The 21,894-nt window shown below is 51.3% G+C and overlaps 1 protein-coding gene across 6 annotated transcripts in view; it reads left to right on the forward strand.

Annotated features, from left to right (window-relative positions):
- ANKS1A (ankyrin repeat and sterile alpha motif domain containing 1A) overlaps positions 1-21,894 on the forward strand; it is a 191,660-nt gene that overhangs the window by 148,630 nt on the left and 21,136 nt on the right. For all 6 annotated transcript variants that reach the window (XM_090282254.1, XM_090282256.1, XM_090282253.1 and 3 more), the window contains 2 exons: positions 10,653-10,719; positions 15,902-16,008. In XM_090282254.1, the coding sequence (XP_090138380.1) occupies positions 10,653-10,719; positions 15,902-16,008 (174 nt within the window). The remainder of the gene's footprint in view (positions 1-10,652; positions 10,720-15,901; positions 16,009-21,894) is intronic.

The following is a 21,894-nucleotide window of genomic DNA, read 5'->3' on the forward strand; positions in this document are numbered from 1 at the left end:
GAAACTCATTGATACAGGGATTAGTGCCTCTTAAGTCTCATTGCCATGGAGCAGTGCCCCGAGTCTGCTCATCCCTGGGAAGGAGCACTGAGATTGAGTTTTCAGACTGTCAGGACTAGGGCCAGCCAGGTCCCAGAATGGAGAAAACCACACCCCACCAGAGAAGCGGTGCTGCGGGCCCTTCCCGTGAACACTTTGTGCTGGGAAGTCGTGAAGTCAGCTTCCCCCCGTTCCTTTGTCTTTGTTTCCTTCGTGTGTTGGGCATGTCTTTGCTTATCAGCATGGTGAGCACAGTTCATTAGAAATGATGGAACTCAAACCACCGTTGAACCTATAATCTGTTCTCTAAAGAATTTGATCCTAAGAGAGGTTTTTCCCCCAGTATTTCATTTGGAAAATTTTTGAACATACAGAAAACTTGAAAAAGACTTGAATAATGAATACCTACATAGCCACCACCTTCAGCCTAGGTGCTGCAGTCTGCATTATGCTACACTTGCTTTATCTCATATCTCTCCACAGGTCTGTCCACTTAAAAAGTCCTGTTGTTTTTTATGCATTTCAGTATAACTTGCAGACATCAGTATATTTCATCCTTCAACATGTTATAATGTGTATCATTAACTAAAGTTTAATATTTTTTTTAATATGCTTTATTGATTATGCTGTTACAGTTGTCCCAATTTCTTTTCCCTTTGTTCCCCTCCACCCAGTGACCCCCCCTCCCTCTGGTTGCCCTCCCGCCTTAGTCCATGCCCATTGGTTGTGCATATAGTTCCTCTCAACATCTTCCTACCTACTCCACTCCCTCCTACTATGCTTCTTAATTCCTGCACCATCTCCCTCCCTTTCCCCGCTTCCTCCTCCCTGCTGACCTCTCCCCATAATGTTCCCCATACCTATAATTCTTTTCCCACTCTCGTTGCCTACTTAGTTTGCCTTTGTTTTGGTTCCCCAGCTTGGTTGTTGTGATACAGTTTTCATTTTAATGTTCATAGTTTTGATCCTCTTTCTCCTAAACAAGTCCCTTTAACATCTCATATAACAGTGGTTTGGATCTGATGAACTCCCTCAGTTTTACTTTGTCCTTGAACTCCCTCAGTTTTACTTTGTCCTGGAAGCACTTTCTCTGCCCTTCTATTCTGAATGACAGCTTCACTGGATAGAGTATTTGTGGTTGTAGGTTTTTGCTTTTCATTCCTTTGCATATTTCTTGCCAGTCCCTTCTTTCCTGTAGAGTTTCTGTTGAGAAATCAGCTGACAGTCTTATTGGGACGCCTTTGTACATAATTCTCTTCTTCTCTCTTGCTGCTTTTAAGATTCTCTCTTTATCCTTAATTTTTGAGATTTTGATTATAATGTGTCTTGGTGTGGTTCTCCCTGGGTCCAGTTTATTTGGAACTCTCTGTGCTTCCTGGACCTGTAAATCTATTTCCTTCCCCAAGTTAGGGAAGTTCTGCTTCATTATTTTTTCACATAATTTTTTAATTTCTAGTTCTTCACCTTCTGGCAACCCTATGATTCGGATGTTGGCCTACTTACAGCTGTCCGATAAGTTTCTGAGCCTCTCCTCATTTTCTTCACTTCTCGTTTCCTCTTTCTGCACTGGTTGACTGTTTGTTCCTTCCCTATGTTCCGATTTGTTCATTTGATCCCTGGTTTTCTTGCCCTCACCACTAGTTTCATATGTGTTTTTGTTCATTTCAGCAGGACTAACCTTCATTCCTTCCCCATCTTGTTTAAGATCTGCTGTTAGGTCTGTAAGCGCTTTTATAAACAAAGCTCTGAACTGTGCCTCAGAAAGATTTTCTCTCTGCTGCTTCGTTAGATTAGAAATTTGCTGCCTGGTCAGCTGGGTCACTGGGATCTCTATCATGATCTGTGCCATCCTGAATAGTTTTGTGTTTACCTTTGCTTCCTGGGCAGGGCTGTCACACCTCTTATACTATAGGGGGCAGAGCCCTGTGCACTTGTCACAACAGGGTGTTTTCTGCGGGGGTGGGGGTCCAAGATGAATTCCTGCTGTTCAAGCTCCGCTGAGAGATCAGGAGCCTCCTCCTCCGTCCCCACCCCCACCAGGCCTCACAGTCCAAGGCAATGGGGGTCTGCCTTCCCCAGCTTTGGAGTCGAAAGCTGATGGGTCTGGTCTGAAGTTGGGGATGCTTACCGCTGTCCTGCCGCCATCTCTGCTGCTGCCGCGGACAGCACAGCTTGAATTCCCTGGCTTCGCCCCTCCTACCTGTCCGGATGAGCAGCACTTCTTTATAACTTCATACGTTGGACTTCCATTTATTTTCTGGAACTTCTGGTTATTTCTGGTTTTGCAGTAGTTGTATTCCTTCTTAGTTGTGGAGGGAGACGGAGCGTGTCAGTCTAGGCCTCCATCTTGTCCAGAAGTCTCCTGTGTTTGTTTTAAAGTTCAGTATTTTTTTGTAGTTATTTGGCAGGGTAAATTTATACAGAATTAAATGCATAAATCTTAAGTCTGTCATTCCCTGAGTTTTGATAAATATGTACATTTGTGTGACCCAAATTCCTATCAAGGTACGGAATATTATCATCACCCCAGGAAGTTCCCACATATCCCTTCCCAGTTAGTTCTTGCCCCTTCCCATCCCCCAGGAACTCCTCTTCTGACATTTTGCACCACTGTGGATTGGTTTTACCTCTTCTAGAACTCCATGAAAGTGGAATCAATGCAGTATTGTTCTTTTGTGTAAGGCGTATCTGAAAGATTCTAACTAGTGCTTTAAAATGAAATTTGGGGACTCTCTCAACTTGATTTATCCAACTTCTTTCTATTTCACAAGTTCAGAGATAATTAGGAGTGGCAAGGTGCAGGAGATACCAGGACAGCTGATGGGTACTGGTCATATATTTGTATTACATATGTAATTTTTGTTTTACATCTTAACTGTATATAATTTGATGCTCAAAACTTCACATCTGACAGACGTGATATTACAAGGCGGTGTTCCCCTGCAGAATCCAAGCAGCCCATGGCTGTCGGCCCCTTTCCCTGGCCACACTGCCTAGAAAATGGATTGTGAGTGGGAGCCTAGGGTGTTTTCTTGGAGCTCATTTGTTCCGGAACCAGACTTAACAGTGCAGTGCACTGGAATGCGGTGCTGATTGTGTAAGAATGGGGCCAAGGGGAGGCTACTTGGATGTTGTTGGCGGTGAAAAAAACCGAAGGACCACGAGGCTGGTTACCCGGTGTTTGCAGTGACTGCAGGCTTTCTGAGTTCCATGTGCGTCCTCCTCACCCGCGACCCTCCCTCCCCCGCCACCCCCAATAAGCCTACTCCTGGACAGAAAGTAGATTGCGCAAATTGAACTAGAACCCAAATACATAATCCTCATTAATCTTTTAGATTCTTGTCCCACTTTTTAAAGTCAGTACTTGGCGCACAACCCAGAGTTATATGGCAAGCAATAATAAAGTTAATTGGAATCTAGGTCTCCCAACTTTTTTTCTTCTTTCAGCAGTTTCTTGGGGCTTTGAGTTAAAGATTGCTGTTCCAGCATGAGAAGGTCATTTGGCAGGTATTGTTTACAAATAGGACACCCTTTCGGTCAAGTTGTATTGAAGGTCGGGGGCATGAGCATTCTGGGTCAGGAAAAGAGCCAGCTGGTGGACATGGGGTGAGAGAGACTTTGGGGAGCAAGGCCCAATATCAGCAACCTGAGAAGTATGGGAAAGATAAAATGGGGAGGGAGATAGAGAGTTAGAGGCTTCGACCGGGGTCATTGGCTTTCCCCACCACCACCATCACCACCATCCCCTGTCTAGCGGGGACAGGCACCTCACGGGCTTTAACAGAAAGGCAGAGGTCTGTTGTCTCTCAGTTTAACAGAAAGAGAAAGATTAAGAGTGAAGATGACAATGTAAAGAGGATTCAAATGGGGATGGAACATTAATATGGTCACAACCTGCGTGCCCCTGCGATGAGACAGATGGAGCTGAGCCTGACCCTGCGCTCTGTGGGAAAGAGGCTCCTCGTTGTTAGCGGAGCTGCCACTGTCGGCTGGGGAGGCCTGCCCAGGGCTAGCAGCCGTTGCAGGTGCTCATATACTCCCTGCCGCCTTCTGCCGCACGGCCTGCCTCCCTCTCCTCAGAGCAGTCGGCAGGGTTAGAAAATCAGGACATATAATTGACTTCAATTCGTCTTTGTCCTTCCTGAGGCTTGTACAATTCAGCCTGGGGGGAGAGGGGAAAAAAATAACCCAGACTGGTCAGTGACCCTTTTACAAAATGTGGAATCAAAGCCCTCGCTAGGCTGAGAGCCCTTCTGCTGCTAAGAGGCAGAAGACAGTGATGGTGATGAATTTCCATGTGGCTTCTGGGCCTGGAGTACAGCCGTCAGCAGTGTTTAGGGTTCCTTGCACAGCTGGAGTGATGTCAGCATTCACCTGCTGGGCGGCCTGGGCACAGACATCTAGTGAGGCTGGGGAAGTTAAGGCTCAGTTCCTCATCAGTGCGCCCCTGTGAATAGGAAGCACTGTCCAAGCGAGGCTGCTGGGTAGAGGAGAGGGTCTGCCACCTGGTGCCCCACCCCCACCGCCCAGCAGGAAGCTTGGCTCTTGGGGAGCAGGCTTGGCCTCCTGTGGCACTTACCGGAAGTGAGATCTGTACCATCAGCAGAGAGTTGGGAAGTGTGCCAATGAAATGGAGCTTCAATGTCCTCACCTGAAAAATAGGTACTGTGTTTGCCTGGCGGTGAGTTGAAGCTCTACAGGATTGATTGTTGGAAGCGCCAGCTGGCACTTGTGGGGTATGGAGGTTGCTGGGTCCGCAAGCCAAGGAGTCTGGAAGAAGATACGGGTGAGGAGGGAAAGGGAATTAGGGAACCCAGACGGGGCCAGAGGTGTTGGTTGCCATTCCCCTCTCACTGTCTCCGTGAGGTGACTAGCCTGGGGTGCGCATGTAACCGATAGTCGCTGTTTCTGTTTATCAACGGGGCGCTCCGGTGTGCCAGCTCTGCACACGGCACCCCGTGGGAGCCAAAAGAAACACAGTATGAAACAAGATCTTCACCTGTAATTGTTCCGCAGTGTCTCTGGGACACACTGTGAAGCAGCTAATCAGGTAAGTAACAGTGCAAAGCAGAGTGTGTTTCTGAGCCAACACAGATATAAATACTGGGGGCAGAGAGGGAGACGTGGAAGGTACAGGCCCCAGGGGACTCCTGTGTGTTTCCCACTGGTGGGAGGGTCCAAGGAGCAGACAGCTCCCCGGGCAGCAGAAAGGGAGGTGGGAGAGAGTCTCTGACATCAGAAGCCAAATTCAGTTGCTGGTGAATCACAGAAACATCTCCTCATGTTCCCATTTGCACAGAAGAAGGTAGAAGGAAGGCGATCTCTTTCCCTTCTCTTCTGCATTGGCCTTGGCTTCCAGGCAGGTTGACCAGACTGATGCCTACTCTCTGACACTGGCTGCTGCTTCTAACTGGTACCACCTCCTGGAAGGAAGGTTTCCCACAGACTGACACACAGAGCCTCCATCAGCTGCCTCCCCTCCTCTCCCCCCTAGTCCATTGAAACATGGGTGGTGTGGCCTGAGCTGCTCCCAGCAGCCAGGTTGTGGTGTTGGGAAGTGGAGGCCTCTCTGCCCACAGAGCAGCACCTCCTGCAGCCCACCTGGGAGCAGCTAGGAGTCTGTGTTCTGAACAAGCAGTGTCAGGTGGCCTGAGAAGCAGTACCTCTAGTGTTTGTGTTTGGTTTGGTTTTTAGACATAGAGTGAATACATTTTATACAGCCCTGGTAGGGGGGGAAAGTTGAAATAGAACAGTCCTGAATACATTCTGAAAATGGAATATTTCCAAACATTTTTTTGAATACACGAATCCACTGTTGTGATACCCTTCAGCTCTTTCCTTATCAAGCACAGTTCACGCAAAGCGCAGTATGAAAGTGTGGCCATTTCCCATCTCTCTCCAAAAATGGCACTGGTTCTAAACAATAGAAAGAAAACAGCGTTGAGCTGAGCGCTTTCATCACAGCCCACCTGCCCCTTCCCCTGCTGTTCCCACGCGGTGCACGTTTCTGGGAAAGGAGCCTAATCAGATCGTTTTTAAAGCCTAAATGGTTAAAACTGCATGAAATTTAAAATCAGATCAGAATGGTATCTGTCTTCTGTGACTGCTCCTCTTAGTCTAGACTGAGATGACCATATTCGCTCTCTGCTGGTTCTGGGCCATGGCGGGGAGGAGGCAGGGATGATGCAATCCAGCCCCTCCCCGTCTCCTCAGCCCAAGCCCAGGGAGCCCCCGACATGCTGAGCTGGCAGTGCCAGGGCGGGGACCTGCCAGGCTCTGTCCAAGCAGGACCCTCCTCTGCCACTTGCCTCCTATCCCTGAGCATCCACCAAGGCAGGAGGTAGTCCTGGGTTGCAAGTTGTCAGTAAACTGCCATGTACTCTCAGTTCCTCTATAAACTAGGATCTTCTCAGCTTGATATAGCTACTGCAGTTTGCAGAAAACAAAACATAATTTCTACTTGGGATAGAATAGTTCTGAGAGTGTCCTCACCCGCCCACCCAGAGGGCTGTGGAAATCTGGGCTTTTCCTGGCCCTGCCTAGTTGGCATGAGGGGGAGGCCTGGGGCAAGCAGGAAGGAACCTAGCGAAAAAGCAGCAGGGTATTCAACTCTGTTTACTGTGATTTCAAAAGGCTCTTTGGCAAAATCTCTTGAATTAGGCAGCCAGAAGATGGGGATTGGTTAGGCCAGCTGGGGCTTTGGATATTTGGTGATGATGATGATGATCATGAAATATATAATGAAGATGATCGCTTCATTTCAAAAGATGTGGAGCCACCTACATTTCAACTCTTTGACCCTTGACACACTGCATGGCCCTGGGAACACAAGCTTTTTCATTGCTGGCTCTAAGTAAATGGAAACCACCTTCCCCTCTCTGTCTCTGTCTCTCTCTGTCTCCTATTTACCATGAGCCAGGCAGGGCGATTGGGGTGGGTAAAATGGAAACTAAAACATACTTGAATCCAACCCTCATGGTGGCTACATGGTGACTCTCCCACGTGCACCCCTGTTGGCCTGGAGCAGGGATCCAAAGGCTGATAGAGCCATGCCTGGGAGAAGGACCCATCCCCCATGTAGGAAAAAGTTTCCTCACCCTGAGTGCCCTACTTTTCTCCTATAAATGTGGAAAAAGAAAAGAAGGCGCATCAGCAGATATCTGTTAGGTGTCTGCTCTTTGCCCGGCTTTGTTCTTCGTCATCTGATCAGGTAACCAGGCTTTGGGACCTGGTACCTGTCTGTCCTTTTGTGCACTCTGCGGGGTGGGAGCACCTGACCAGAAACAGAAGAGCGGATCCTGATATTTCTGAGCCTTCCCTCTGGAAGAGGAGGTGCTCTAGGGAAACCATGAAACCCTGGGCTGAAGTTAGAAAAAACGTTTAAGTCTGTTAAAAGACAAATGTTATAAATTGGTGTTTTCTGCAAATGGGGGTGAACTGACTGGGACAGTTAGCAACTACCCCATCTCAGGAAGGCCTTTAGCAAAATCAGAACGCGGAGGGAGTTAGGATTATATAACTCTGCTGCAAACTCAAGATTCTGTGCCTGGAAGTGTTAGCGGGAAGAACCTGGTTCTTGTTACCGTGCCGTAAGAATTACAGATCAACAAATCTGTTGGTGTACAAGCAGGATTCATTGGTGACATGTTCTCAGGGAAGTGAATGGGCCCTGTGAAACAGGGGTTGTGGGGAGGCATAGGTTCAGGGCAAAGCAGGATAAGGGTGGCCAAAGGCTGGGGTGGCAGGCGCACCAGGTCCTTTGTGCTGAGGACATATATAGTTGGCGGGATGGGGGTGAAGAAGTTATAATATTGATTGACAGGTAAAGGTGGTGCCAGCTTTGGTTGGGGGGCAGTGAATACCCAAAGGTGTTAATGGGCTCCTTCCTTTGGGCACTGTTGGACCCTCTCCCGCCCTTGTGGCCTTGGGATGAAAGCACAGTTTCAAAGACTTTCCTTCCCAGATAGTGGAAAGGAGACACAGAATTTTAAGGACTGTCCTGCTCCTGTGTGAACGTGGTGTTTCCTGTGACGCTGGAACACCTGGCAATGTTATCGGACTGGCCCAGGACTGCTGAGTTAGCGGGTGAGATGTGTCTCCCTCCTCCTCCCTGCCTCGCTTTACTGTTCATCCTACCTAAGTGCCAGAAGGTGTTTCCTGGCAGCCAGGACACTAGATGCTGGTCAGCAACAGCAGTGCAGTCTCTGAGTTCTTCCTCTGCTATCTCCTGCCTCAGAAGAACTTTCAAGAAACAACTTGGACTTGCCCTACAAATGGACTCACACATGTGAACAAAGATGTATGTAGAACAGTGTTATCATAGCACCATTTAAAATGAGAAAAGATGAAATTCCACATGTGTACATCATGGAACTGGGTAAATTATCATATAGCCATACCCTGAATGACTATACCTATCCATTTTTTAAAAGTTTCTTTTTTTATTTTTAATTTTTTTCCATTTTTTTCTTTTTAAATATTTTATTGTTTATGCTATTACAGTTGTCCCAATTCCCTCCCTATGCCCCCCTCCACCCAGCCTGCCCCCTACACCCAGTCAATCCCCCACACCATTGTCCATGACCATTGATCATGCATGTATGTTCTTCGATCCTTTTTTTTAAGTTCTTTTCTATAGAACGAGTTCCAAAGTGTATTATTAAATGGAAAATGGAATGCCTCTGTCAGTGTGGGAGGTAGAATACATTCATATACTTGGTTACATGTGAATTGAATAAACATAGAAGGACACTGAAGAAACTGGTTATACGGGTTCCTTCCAGAGAGAAAATGTAGGAGCTGGGAGACAGGGGCAGGAAGGAGTTTTCTCCGAATAACCTTTTGCACCTTTTGAATTTTGAATCCTGGATGTTTTACCCATCAAAAAATAACATAAGTAGCCCTGGCCAGTGTGACTCAGTTGGTTAGAGCATCATCCCATGGCCTAAAGGTTTGATTCCCAGTCCTGGCACGTATGATCCCTGGTCCTGGCCCATGCAGGAGGCAACCGATCAATGTTTCTCTCTCTCCCTTCCTCTTTCTCTAAAAGCAATGAAAAAATGTCCTCAGGTGAGCATAAATAAATAAATGTAAGTAAAAGGTTTTTTTTGTTTTTTGTTTTTTTTTAAATAAGTTTTACTAGGCTAGAACAAAACAGAAAACAGAGGGGACAAGGAAAGCAAACCAACCTTTTATTAAGCATCTACTGTAAGCCAGATCTTCAGCTGGATGCTTCATGTACATATTCCTTTTGGTCCACACAACCTTTTGTGGGAGGCAGGGTCTGTCCCCTCTTTAATAGACTGAACACTGAGCCTTTGGGTGCTGAGCGTGCTGCTTGTCCATCGGCGAAGGAGGCAGCATTGAGATGGCCAGGGCCAAGGAAAGGGGGCAGTGGGCAGGCAGGCGGGTGGGCAGAGCAAACGTGCTGGGGTGCTGCCAGCCGGCCTCCCGTCCACTACGTAGAGGCACACCCTCTTCCTGCTCCACTGGTCAGCTGTCGTGTTTCCGTTTGCTCTTGCTGAGCCCAGGGGTGGAGTCGCAGTGTGCATGAACAGGCAGTCATTTCTGTGGCTGGCGGATGCCTTCTTGTGCTGGGTGTAAATGTGCCATCTTCATCTGCCAGCTACAGGCTGGCTGGAGAGTTGTTGTTTTTCTGATCGTCAGATCCTTACTTGCAGTTAGAGGACAGCTTCCAAGCCCCGGTACAAAAGGTCCTCTTTCCATTTCTTTGGAAAAAGAGCAAGTGAATGAGCTCATTATGACTGCAACCCAGAAAAGAGAAGGAGGGGAAGAAGAGAAGGTGGCTGCCTCCTCCTGCTCCCCCTCCTCCTCTCCTCCTCAGTGCATGGTCTCGCCTCTGGCCAGGTTTCCTGGGGTGTGGGGCTTGGGTCTGGCTCAGAACAACCAGAGCCGTATGGTTAGGCCAAGTGGTCCATACAGGGGCGGTGCTGGAGACGTTAGATATGTTGAGATCAGCTGTCCGCCGTGGTCCAGAGAAGGACCAGTGTCTATGCCCTTCTCATCCCTGAATGCAGAGCTCTGTCTGGGATTGCTGGCCTCCGGGGAGCAAAAGGTCCTCCATTTAGGATTAGGTACAGTACTTGTCTCAGCTCTAGAAGTTGGCCTCACACCTCAGAGCTGGCGTTCACTCAGTATCAGTGCTCCGTTGAGTGCTTATGATTTGCCAGGCACAACTCTAGGCACTTGGGGTCTTACATGTGACGAAGCTGGCAAAGTCTCTACTCTCATGGAACTAAAATGCTAGCATGAGTAGTGAAATGTGCCACGTCTGGCCTGCTCTTACACCCCTTGCCCAACCTCTACCTGGTCTGGGAGAACTGCCTTGGAAGAGAGGCTTTTTGGCATTTCCAACCGCCAAGCCCACATTGTTACCCACTCCCTTCAGAACATGTCTTTAGACCCTACTGAGCAGTGGCCAGAGTGGGCCTTTCTTGATCTGAGTGGCAGAGAGTACTGATACCTTGCAGGTTGGTGCCAGACTTGGAATCACCTGGAAGAGCCCCGGAGGCCTGCCCAGTGCATTGGTGGTGAGCTGGCCATGTTTAACCCGAGCCTGACAGCCTCTCCTTTTTGTCTCTCTTGCATTTCAGATTGAGAAAATCATGAGCTCTATTGGAGAAGGGATTGACTTTTCTCAGGAACAGCAGAAGATCTCAGGTATTGTACCAAGCAGCCATCTTCCCCGCTGAACCCAGGCCTTTGGCTCCTTTCCTGCTCAGGCTTTCCCTCTGACACAGAAGACAGACACTTAGGGGGTGAGAGAGGTCAGCCTCTGGCCTCCTCATGTTCTTACAGCTCAGGATCTCATTTATCGCCAGCCCACCCAGCTGTTATTTTTAGAGCCATGACTCCCTTTACATATTGGAAGGGAATGTGTACAAATTGAATTTGTCTGCCTAGTGAGAAACTTTTTTTTTTTTTTTAATGAGCAGTTGTCACTCACAATTCTTTTCATAAATGTAGGCTCTCTGAATGGCTTCAATTAGAGAGCTCTTCTCAGTGTTGTTGGTCTCCCCAGCTTCCCAGGCGGCTCTGGCACTGACTCTTCACGGGAACGTGGCTCTTGCTGGTCAAACCCGTGGCAGGGGCAGAGCAGTGGACCAGTGGCTCGACTGTTATAGCCTGCATATCCTGGAGGGGTCGATTTTGCTGTTTCCTCCTGTGTCTGTTTCTCCACTTCTCCATTTCCCCAGATCGCTGCTACTTTGGGCATCCCTTTCACCTCAGAGCCCTAGGGGTGAGGTCTGCCTGTTTCCTTCCTCTCAAACCGGGGACTAGCGAGGCCATATCTGAGCTGTTGTCCTTGATAATAAAACTGTGGTTGTGATACTTTCTTAGGTCAGGTAACATTCATAAAGGTGCCTCTCAAAGTGGTTCTCACACTTCTTACACCACGCATCTGCAGATCGTCTTCCCTACCCCCAACCTGGTCTCTGCCCACTATCAAGGAAATGCCTCTGCACTGAAGGGGTCCCTTCCTTGCTTACTGTGGAGGCTCCATCCAGGATTGACCTGTTAGCCCCAATAACCCCTGGTTCCTCCATGGGCCTCTGGCTCTGGCAGGAAGTCTGATGGGTGGGGGCAAGTGTACCTATCAGGGAGAAAGAAACCACTGAAGCCGTGGGGCTTGTGGAGAGAGTGCAGGCGCTGGAACCTCGGTCCTGGGTTCAGATCCTGGTTCTAGACTCATGTGTCTTGGACAAGTCACTTAACTTCTCTGAGCCCCCAGTTCCCTGTCTACAACATTGGGATAATAGTTCCTCCCTCAGAGGTTTGTGGGAATGAGCAATATATACAAATACTTGAGCTAAAGAGACACTTGGGATAGTAGCTGTGCTTGTTTTTATCTGTGAAATCACTGCTAATGCAGAGAAGAGCATGCCTGTGCTGCTGGCTGTCGCCTGGCTCCACTCTTCCGACTGGGTTCCTGGGGCCGCCACCACCCCCCACGCCCCCACGCAGGCTTGTTTCCCTGGGCTCTAGCAGGGAGAGCCGAGCCGGGTTGGGTCTGTCTGTGTCAGTCCTGGATTACAATGGGGTCTGCAGAAGGGTCTCTTCTGGCTGAGAGTTTGTGGACCTGAGTCGAGGCGGTTGCTTACTCTCAGGCATGCGCTCTCAGATTCTGTTTTGGTTTGCAGACTTTCCTGAGCATCAGGTGTTTCAGGGGAATAGAAGTTTAGGACTAAGACAAACATCATTGCCATTTTCAAAGGTGTGCTTTGGGCACAGCCAGGAATTGGGTTGATAATAGTCCGTTTAGCTGAAGCTGAGTTTTGCTTCCCCAGACCCCTCTGTGTCAGAGGAGCCTAAATCACTTGTGTGTGCTTGAGAGGTTGGGGTCAGAAGCAGGCTTTCCTCAGTCAGGAGATATGGCAGCACCTCTGGAAAACACTCTTCTAGAAGTACCCTTCTCCTTGGAGGTGACGACACGGAGCTCGCTCTTTGCCCCGCTGGCTCTATGTCCGGTTCTTACCCCGCGTGAACCCATGCGAGTGGCAAGAGTTGGTTGGTCCCGCTATGCCCCAGGCTTCTGGATCCCAACACAGTCTCGTTTGAATTATTGTGTGTACCCCAGCTTAGGAAGTCAAGGGCAGGCCCACAAGGGTGGCCACCTGAACAGGGGGTGCATCCACCCATGCTGCCGAGCCCCAGCCTGCTGTGTCTTCCCTGGGGAAAGGGTGGGCTCCACCTGCCCTACATCCTGCTTTCTGTCTGACAGTCAGAAGGGGCTTTCCCAGGACCCTGGGGAGCGCCAGCCTTCAGCCCAGACCAAAGCAGAATTCTTGTTTATTTTGAGTGATCACTGTCAGGGTGCAGATTGTCCTTGGGCTTCTGGATCTAGGAGAAGGGACCTGGGCTCTGGGTTTGCCAGCCTGACTGGGGAAGCAGGCCCCTTCAGCAGCGTGCCCTCAGCTAAACCTGGGATTGCCCGGCTCATGTCATATAGGTTGAGACCCTGTATGTCACTTGAGTCTCAGTCCTGTTTTGGCCCATGAGCCCCTGAGCTGCCAGCATTGGAGCCCGTTAACTGAACTCCACCCCCTCCCCCCAAAATGTGTGGTTTAAACTTATCCCACTGTCAGGAGTCCAGGAGGGCAAGCCTCCCCACCGGCCCAGGCTGCTCTGGCCTTGTTCATCAAAGCCTATTCTGTCAAGTAGAAGAGACCGCTTGGCTTTCTTTTGCTAAAGCCAATCGTTAGCTGTTGAGGAGCTGCTCCAGGCCTGTTCTCCTTGCACACGGAGCCCCTTCTGTTCCAGAGCCGTCTACAGCCTGTTGGATGCAGGGGTCCCTCAGCACGTTTAGAGGTGGCATGTGGCCCCTGGGCTCTCTCTGTACATGTTACACTTTAGTCTCCACAGCTGAACCTGGGGTTTGGTTCTGGCTTCCCCTTGTCCTTGCCACCTCCCTTCTCATGTCTTCTCCTTCAGATGGTGCCTGACCTGCCCTGGGCCTGGCACTTTTCCCCTGCGCTCCAGCAGGCCCAGGGAGAAGTCACTTTCAGGCTGTTTGGTGCACTCACCTGGCGAGTATCAGGTGTAACAGTCTTACTTTGCCACCTGTGTTTATGATACCCGTGACGTATCTTCTTGGCAGAGAGGCACTGTCATTTCTTCAGTGGCGAGTGGGCTGTGTCCTTGGGGCCGTGTCACTCATTCCTCTGTCCCCTCTCTGACCGTCCTGCAAACTATCAGCCAAAACTGTAGGCGTGTCCCTCTCTGTGCTCCCTGAGAAGCTGTTTCAGCCCCCTGAGCTGGAGGTAGAGTCTCGCCCTCTTTACCTTTATGTTGGCAGGTTTGTCAGCCAACATCGGATGTTGGGAAACCTCTCATTTTGCTCTGATGCTAGTGCGGCTGTGTCCTCCCTCCGCGGCGGCAGCAGCGGCGGCAGCAGCAGCTTCTGTTTCAATGTCCGATCCCTGATGTATTTTCCTGAGCGTGGAGGGGAGGAGGATGGGGAGGGGGGAGGGGGAGAGGGAGGGCCAGACATTATGAGAGTGAGCGAGGGCTGTGGAGCCGGCAGCAGGCAGCGTGGAGCCCAGGAGCCTTTAGACAAAGCACTCTGCTGCGGTTTTGTGAGCACACCAGTCCTCCGGCAGCCGGGGTCACAGGCAGGAATGAATCAGCGGCCAGCCGGGAACACCTGACTTCATGGGCGGACAAGAGCCTGCTGCTTAGATCCCTGGAGCCGACAACCCCGCTCAAGGACAGCGGAGCTCAAGTAGCCCCAGACTCGGCATCTTGAAGTGCTGCTACAGCGTGCACTGGGAGGCCGCCCGGGTCTCTCGCCACCATCTGCTCAGCACAGGACAGACAAGAGGAGGAGCCTGGGACCCTGGGTCACCAGGGTCTCCTAAATAACCAAGCCAGTGGCCTTGGCCTGCCCTGCGGACAGAAGTGCCAGGAACAACAGAATGACTCTCACCATGTCAAGAGTTCTCTGGAGGTGATGTTTTTGTAGTTGGTTCTTCTTCCTTCCTCGCACCTCTTTCCTCCCTTTTTCTTCTTCCTTTCTTTTATCTGTACTTGCCTGTGAGCACCAGAGAAGTAGGTGGTGGTTAAGGCGTTCTGCTCAGAACATCCAAGGTCTGCCAGGAAGGGCTGAACTTTTTTTCTCCCTCACCCCACTTCCCCTGGTCGATCTGAGGAGCATAGCAAATAGATGTCCTCCCTTCCCTGCTCGTCCTAGAGAACGTCAGGGTCCGGAGAACCTGGGAAGACACTTGCTGTCTTCCTCTCTCAGCCAAAGAGACAACAGCGCAGAACGTGAATAGACTTAAGCTGCCACAACTCGGCTGACAGAGGACTGCCTCCTTTTTCTCTCATCTGGCTGGGTTTTGTCATCTTTAGCCAAAAACTGGATCTGCCTGCCTGCTTTCCACCTGGGCAGGCAGGTGAGTCACAGGGACAGCCACTATCAGAGGACAATGAATGCCCAGCCTCTGCAAACCCGCACGGTTGGAGAAGGCAGCCCTTCGGTCGGACCCCTGGCCCTGAAGACACCCTGCTCGCCGCCAGCGCCTGGGGTCTAGCTGCAGACCCAGCTCCTGGCCCACTGGCCACACAGCCCAGCGGAGTGCAATGTTGCCGTCCCAGCAGAGCTACTCTGATCCTGGTCCCGCAGCCGTGGCCTATGCGCCCTATCAGCTCCTCGGTGCCTGAGCCTCTGAGCACAAAGGGCCATGGTTTGCTTGTTCCGGGACTGCTGGGGGAAAACAAGTAAAAGTCTCTTTTCTCCCTGCCATGTTCGCTGCTGCTTGGGTTGCATGTGCTGGGGCCCTGTGAATAGCCGCTGCTTCCCTCCTGGAGCCCTCTCAGTGCACCTGTGTCCCTGAGCTGCATGAAGAGGTGTGCGCTCTCCTGACCCGTGTATTCTGCAAGGTCGCAGGACTGGTCCCGCGCCCATAGCCCCACGGGGCTCCCGGATGCATGGATGCCAGGAACTCCCAGTTCACTAGTGCCCATGGGACCAGACTTCATGAACTACCTCAGTGTGAACTCTGACGAGGAGTTGACCGAGAGACCACTGGGGACTGGCTTCCCTGTCTCCCCGCCCACCCTGACCGGTGGGCAGAGGTCGTGCATGTGCTCCCCAGCCAGGAGCAGCTCGGCTGAGGGGTGAGCGGGCCAGCCGCCTGAGGTTGTGGGTGTGTGCGGCGCCCACACGTGGAAGAGGAGCTGCGGGTCCTCCTCTCTCCCACTCTGGTCTTTTGTCCGTAGTTTGGCTGCTCTATGGTAATGACTATGATGTGGCAGTGCCATCTGTCTTCCTCTGAGTGCCGCTGCTACCGCCTTAATGGTTTGTCCCTTTTCAAGCGTCTGCCGATTCCTCTCTCGTCAGGTTCGCGGACGCTGGAGCAGAGCGTCGGGGAGTGGCTGGAGGCGGTGGGGCTGCAGCAATATGAGAGCAAGTTGCTTCTGAATGGCTTTGACGATGTCCGCTTCCTGGTAAGTGTGCCGGCCTCATCGGGCGGGGCTGCCCCGTGGGAACCGCTCCTGCTGCAGTTTCAAACAGTTAAGTAGAAGGTACTCACACAGCTGGGAGTGTTGTGTGCCTTCTTTCTAAACTCTGACCCCCTCTACTCCGCTCCAGAAACTCTTCTGTACAGAGGGCTCTTTCCAAGTCTGTATCCCAAGAAGGAGGGTCCCTCCCCAGTGTCCCTCTCAAAGTCCAGGCCCTGTTTGTGTGGTATGGCATCAGGCCATCTTGTTCCCAGTCAGACACCAGGAGTTTGGGTGGACAGGGCAGCAGGTCCCTGTGGTGACTATCTACCCTACCCTGTCTTCGCTGAATACCAGAAGTTTCCTTTGTTCTCCAAACAAAGTCACTTGTCTGGCAGAAAGGCCTCTTCTCCTGTCCAGTGTCTGGGTGGCTACCCATCCATGTACCCTTGGCCTCGCAAATGGCCCAGAGGAGAGGCTGGTTGTTTGAAGGGTTGGTTGCTTTTCCAAAGTATAATTTTTAAAAAAGAAGAAGAAAAGTCTAGGTGTCTCCTCAGGCTCCCTGTGGAGTAGGGGCTCCCTCTGACAGTCTGAATGTAGCTGAGGACAGGGTGCCCACAGTGACAGTCCCTCTCCAAGAAGCCCTCCCTGAGCCGTCCTCATGGGTTGGGCCAGGGCAGCACAGAGTGGGTACAGCTGAGCCAAGGGCTTCGGCTCAGCTCAGAGGCAGCACCGGCACCCCCGGGACAGCATTAATGGGGATGCCGGTGAGAGCTGGCACTTCTCTCGCGTGCCTGTGTTCGCTCCTTGAACGTTCCCAGCAGCCCTGAGACGTGTGCCAGTACTGCCACTTCCGTCTCCCAGATCCAGAGCAGTTACATGACTTGCTCATGTTTACACCACCAGTAACTGCCAGTGTAGGAATGAGCACACAGCACTCTGGGGCTGAGGGTGGCGCTGTAACCACTGTGCAGCATGGTGTCATTCTCACGTGTGGATGTGGGGAGCAGGAATGTAACCATTCCTGTGCTTTAAGTCACCGTCTTAGTGTGTTACCTCAGGAGCTTGGTTTGAGGTGAATTTAGCAATCCTTCCTTGCCGCTGCACCTCCTTGTTGCCTGGCAGGCCTATTGCCTATTCTCACAGTTCCCGGGAGCACAGTCCTGACTTGACATTGAGTTGACTTTCCTCTCTGAAGCAGATCTCTAGCTCTGCCCTCCTCCCTCTGCTGCCTTGATTGAGGGCCGGTGGTCAAAGCCAGCCTAGGGCTCCTCCCTCTGCTATCAGCTCTCTGGGTGGGTCTCTGTGGGTTTCCCCCTGACAGATTGCATTTTGGGCCTCCTGAATGCCCAGGGAGCTGGCCTGGGGCTTCCAGGAGGGGCCCTGAGTCAGACAGCTCACCTTACCTGGGCCATCTTCATCTCCAGGCAGGCTGTGAAGTCTGTAGCAAGCCACCCTTCCAGGGCCTTCAGAGGGCCAGTTGTTTTAGCTTTAAAAAAATATTAGGTTTTAAAATAGCATTTTTTTTAAAGTTAATCTTAATGTATTTATAGTTCTTAAAATCTTAACCCCTGACTCACTGTGTTTCTTGGGGAAGGCCAACAAACCCAGAATGGAGGTGGGGGCCCAGCCAGGGAGGGGGATGCGTGGCCCCTGGCACTGAGTGTGGCGGGACCTCCCTGTCTGAGCGCACCCTTTCCTCAGACTGGCCGCCAGACAGGCGAGGGAGGCTGGCCATGGACTTCACATGTCCCCTCCCTGCGATTCAGTATTTTAGAGGCTGAGCTCTTGACTTCTCGTTCCTCCTGCTAATTTTGGAAAGGATGAGGTTCCCAACCCTTGAATATCAAGGCAGCATTAAAACTGTTTCCCTGCCCTTCCCTGTGCTCCCAACCAGAGAGTAGCTGGGCAGGCATCTGGGCAAGTCTGGCCCTGGGCCAGACGGCCATTCAAGATGCAGGGCCACTGTTAGAAAGGTCTGTTCCCATTCGGCAAGGGCCCTCACTGAGGGAGGCCAGCAGCTCCATTTTTCCAGGACCCTTCGAGGACCCGCCTATGGCCCCTGGGTACAAGCTGTTCCTTGTCGCTTCTCTTGGTTCTGCTGGGTGGCTGGCAGGCGGAGTCTGCACAAGGACTGCTGATTGCACCTCACCAAAGCGTGCTACCTTACTACTTACCTAGAGTGACCTGAGTAGCCATGCAAAGCATCCTGGGTAATTGCGTGTAAATTGCCAGATGGGCTGTAAAGCTAATTAGGTTTTAGCAACCAGAAAAGAGAGGAAGAAAACACATGTGAAGGGGGCCATTTTTGTTTAGAAACATTGCATATGGTGTAACTGTGTCACGGTAGCTATGGTGTATCCCTGTGTGGTTTGGTTTTCAATGTTGCAGTTGTGTCCGTTGGTTCTGAAATGCCCTGAAGGCTCTTCTACAAGGTACACAGCAGCTCCCAGGAAACCAGGCTCCAGATATAGTGGGAACATCCGGAAACAGGGTGTTTCACGGACGAGAGGTACTGCTGTGGAATTTCCCGTGGCAGGGTCATACAAAGTTTGTTGTTGTGGGAGTACGGAGCGTTAGTGGGGGCACGCAGCTCCCTCTCAGGGTGTAAGAGACTAATAACACATGTGGTCTCATCATTCCCACTCTGTCTGAATCCCTTCCAGTAATCTCTGCTATGATGTTTCAGTGACGGGGGATTCAGCACCTTACAAAGTAGTCGTTCATTTGTGTTTTTCATCATGCGGGCTGATTCAGAACATTCTTCATATTAAACAAAAATGTGTCTCCTTGTGACTTTTGTCCCTTGGTCCCAGGTGTACCTTTTGGGGCCACACAGAACACACTTAGGCGCTTTAGAAACTTGAGATCTCTGTCATGGCCTCCTGGGTCCTGTCTTTGTCTAAGCTCAGCCCCCTCTTTCTCTTGGGTGCTTCCTGTGATGTGATGACAGAGCAAGACAGGCAAGTGCTGCGACTTAAACTTTATTCCCACTCTTGCCCTCAGGCAGAAAGGGCCCTTGATCAGCAGGGGTCAGGGTCAGGGCAGTAGGGGCTTCCAGGTACTCTTTAGGCTGATCCTGAGCTGACACCTAACAGGCCAGCTCGTCACCACACTGGCTCATGCATCAGAGCCAGTTCCATTTTTTACCACAAATCTTGTCCACAGGAAATGGGCTTTCTTAGGAAAAGGAGGAAGGTAATTGGTGGCTGGCAAGTTTGTAGCTTCAAGCATGCTGGTACAGATCTCCATATCTGGGGACTCAGCCTGACCTCCCTTCATGGCAGTGTTAAGTAAATGATGTCCCTAATGCTAGAGTATTGTGTGAACATTAAAAATGTTTTTGAAGAATGTCTGATGTGAGAAAACATTCCCTTTGGAGTGCTGAGGAAGAAATCAAGACACAAAAATCCATATGCAACATGATCTTAATTTTCAAAAGAGGAAACATCTCCCAGGGGGATTATGGGTGGCTTCATCTTTTTTTTTTTTTTTTTTTTTTGGAGTGTAATAGATTTCCTGCATTTTCTACAATGAATGTATCTGAAATCAGAAAAGCAAATAATGTAGGTATCTGAAGGAAGTTGATGGCCCAGCTGGGAACACAAGGCACATAAAGCAATAAAAACAGCAGCCTGGCCAAGTGTTAAGTGCTGTGGTGAGGCCTGTAAGTGCCGCAGCAGCGCAGAGGGGAGCAGAACCTGTTTCACCAGGTGTTGGCCACATGCTGCCAGAGCTGGCCCACAGCCCTGGGGCACTGTCTGCCGGGGGTCCCAGAGGAGGCTGAGGCCAAGGGGTGGGGCGCTGAGGCCAAGGGGTGGGGCACTTGCAGTAGGTGGTGCAGCCAGGGCGCCAGCCCAGATCTGCCTGCTTTGAGCCTCCAGTTACACCCACTGTGTGGGGGTTTGCAGAGGCGAGGCGGTGGGACTTGGAAAGACTGTGGGGGATGGAAAGGCTGGTGAGGCCTGTGCTGCCCACGGCGAGTGAGGAGGCCAGCTTGGGTGTAGTGAAGGGCAGGAGAGGTGGGCTGGGCTGGACTGCACTGCCAGGGGCCTTGACAGCCACACTACAGGGGCAGGGGGGCCCTCTGGTGGTGCCCCGCACCAGGCAGAGCGCCCGTGCACCCTTGAGAGTGGGCGTCGAGTGGGTGATCATGCCGTGAGGACGGGCAAATGGAAAATGGAGATGAGTCTGGCAGCAGGCTCAGGATGAGCTGGAAGCAGAAACAGAAGCAGCAAGCCTGTCACCTCTCCCAGCCAACATCAGGGAGGCCTTGTGCTCCTCCCATCCATTTACTTCTCCACAGGCCCCTGCCACATGCAGATAGGCTCCCACTGCTTCCTGCCTGTTTCTGAGACTGCCAGCTTGTCCCCATGTGTGGGAGGGAGATGACAGGTGAAGAGGAGTGGCGGCCCTAAGAGCTGAGAGGCATAAATTCAGGGAGAAAGTCCTTCTTTTCCAGCTTCCATAAAGCTTTCCAGCCAGACCCCCAGACCCCTTAACTCCTTCATATCCTGGGATTGATGCGCACCAGCTGCTTTCCCGTCTCTGCTGGGCCCTTTGACCTTGGGACACAGTCCTGTGCACTGTGCTCTCTCGTTCTCCTGCTCTTTCTCTGCCTGACTGTGTGGTGGTATTCAGAATGACAGCAGCTGGAATTATTCAGGAGTCCGGCTCTCTTTGCTGCCAATACTGCTCTGGCCTTCTCCTGTCCCCTTTATAGTGGAGGGACATTGGAGCACTACCCTCATGTCTGTTAATTTAACTAACTGCACTTTAAAGTGGACCTGGACTGGTGAACAGACCCTGGTATGTAGCTTTCGATTGCTGACAGCTCAGTGTGAGCAGCAGCAGAGGGTCCTGTCCTGGCATCTCACACTGTCGCAAGTTCATTTAGTGAACCCAGAGGGCAGGGCAGTGGGGCCCAGGTGTCTCCATAAAGGCACAGACTTCCTAATACATCAAGTGCTAGTTATGATTCAGGGGTTCAAGGGCATCCCTGGAGCCCATCTGTGGACTCCTGGGGACCACAGACACCACATTCAGGGCTCTGGGATTAAGGAATTTCGCCAGCGTTGTTCCTCAAGCAGATCCCTGGGCCCAGAGTGGTGCCCTCCTCTCCCGTTCCAGTCCCCACACCTCCCTTTCCTAGGAAGGTGCTGTGTCTGGGCCTCGTGCTCAGTGTGTTGCCCAGAGTAGCCTAGCATTGAGCCGGTGGGCTAGGTTAGCGCGTCACAGGCCAGGCAGACCATCCCATCCCCCCACCGTGTGCTGGGGGCCATTTGCCCAAAGGCTGGAAATGGAGCTGTGAGGAGTCAGATCCCAGCGAGCTCTTGGCACTGGCTTGGGGCCCCACTGATGTCCTTGTAGACCTGCAGCTGCCACCACCACAAGTCATGACGCAGGTGTCCCTGCCTACCACTCATGAGGCTCTGGGTCCAAGGGTAGCTTGCTGAGGCCACCATTCAGTAAACTGGATGGGGAAAGCACAAAAGAAAATTCAGGGTCCCCCACACCCCCTTAACTGTAAAAGAGAACTCAGCTGGGAGTCAGGAGATGGGGGTTTTCTTCCAGGTCTCCCAGTATGATTTGGGGCAGACTGCTCAGCCTCTCTATTCATCCTTGTCTCATGGGATCTCATGTGTAAGAATGTAAGGTGTAGGATGGCGTCTTCTGCACATTGAGGGCCAGTAGCAGCCTTTCCCTATAGGAAGCAAGTGTTGACTTTGTCCCCAGATCCAGGAGGCAAGGCCGCTTTGGGTGGTCTTGGGATCAAACCTTTGACCCCAGACTGACTTGGGCCTAGCTAATCTCTACTGCTGATTTGAGGGTGAATATGGCACCTGGACTTCAGAAAGGCATATTTGGCATGGGGCGAGGGGGGGAGCAGTA

The sequence above is a fragment of the Furipterus horrens genome, unplaced genomic scaffold (genome assembly GCF_987537825.1).
Source record: "Furipterus horrens unplaced genomic scaffold, mFurHor1.1.pri manual_scaffold_6, whole genome shotgun sequence".
NCBI lineage: Eukaryota > Metazoa > Chordata > Mammalia > Chiroptera > Furipteridae > Furipterus > Furipterus horrens.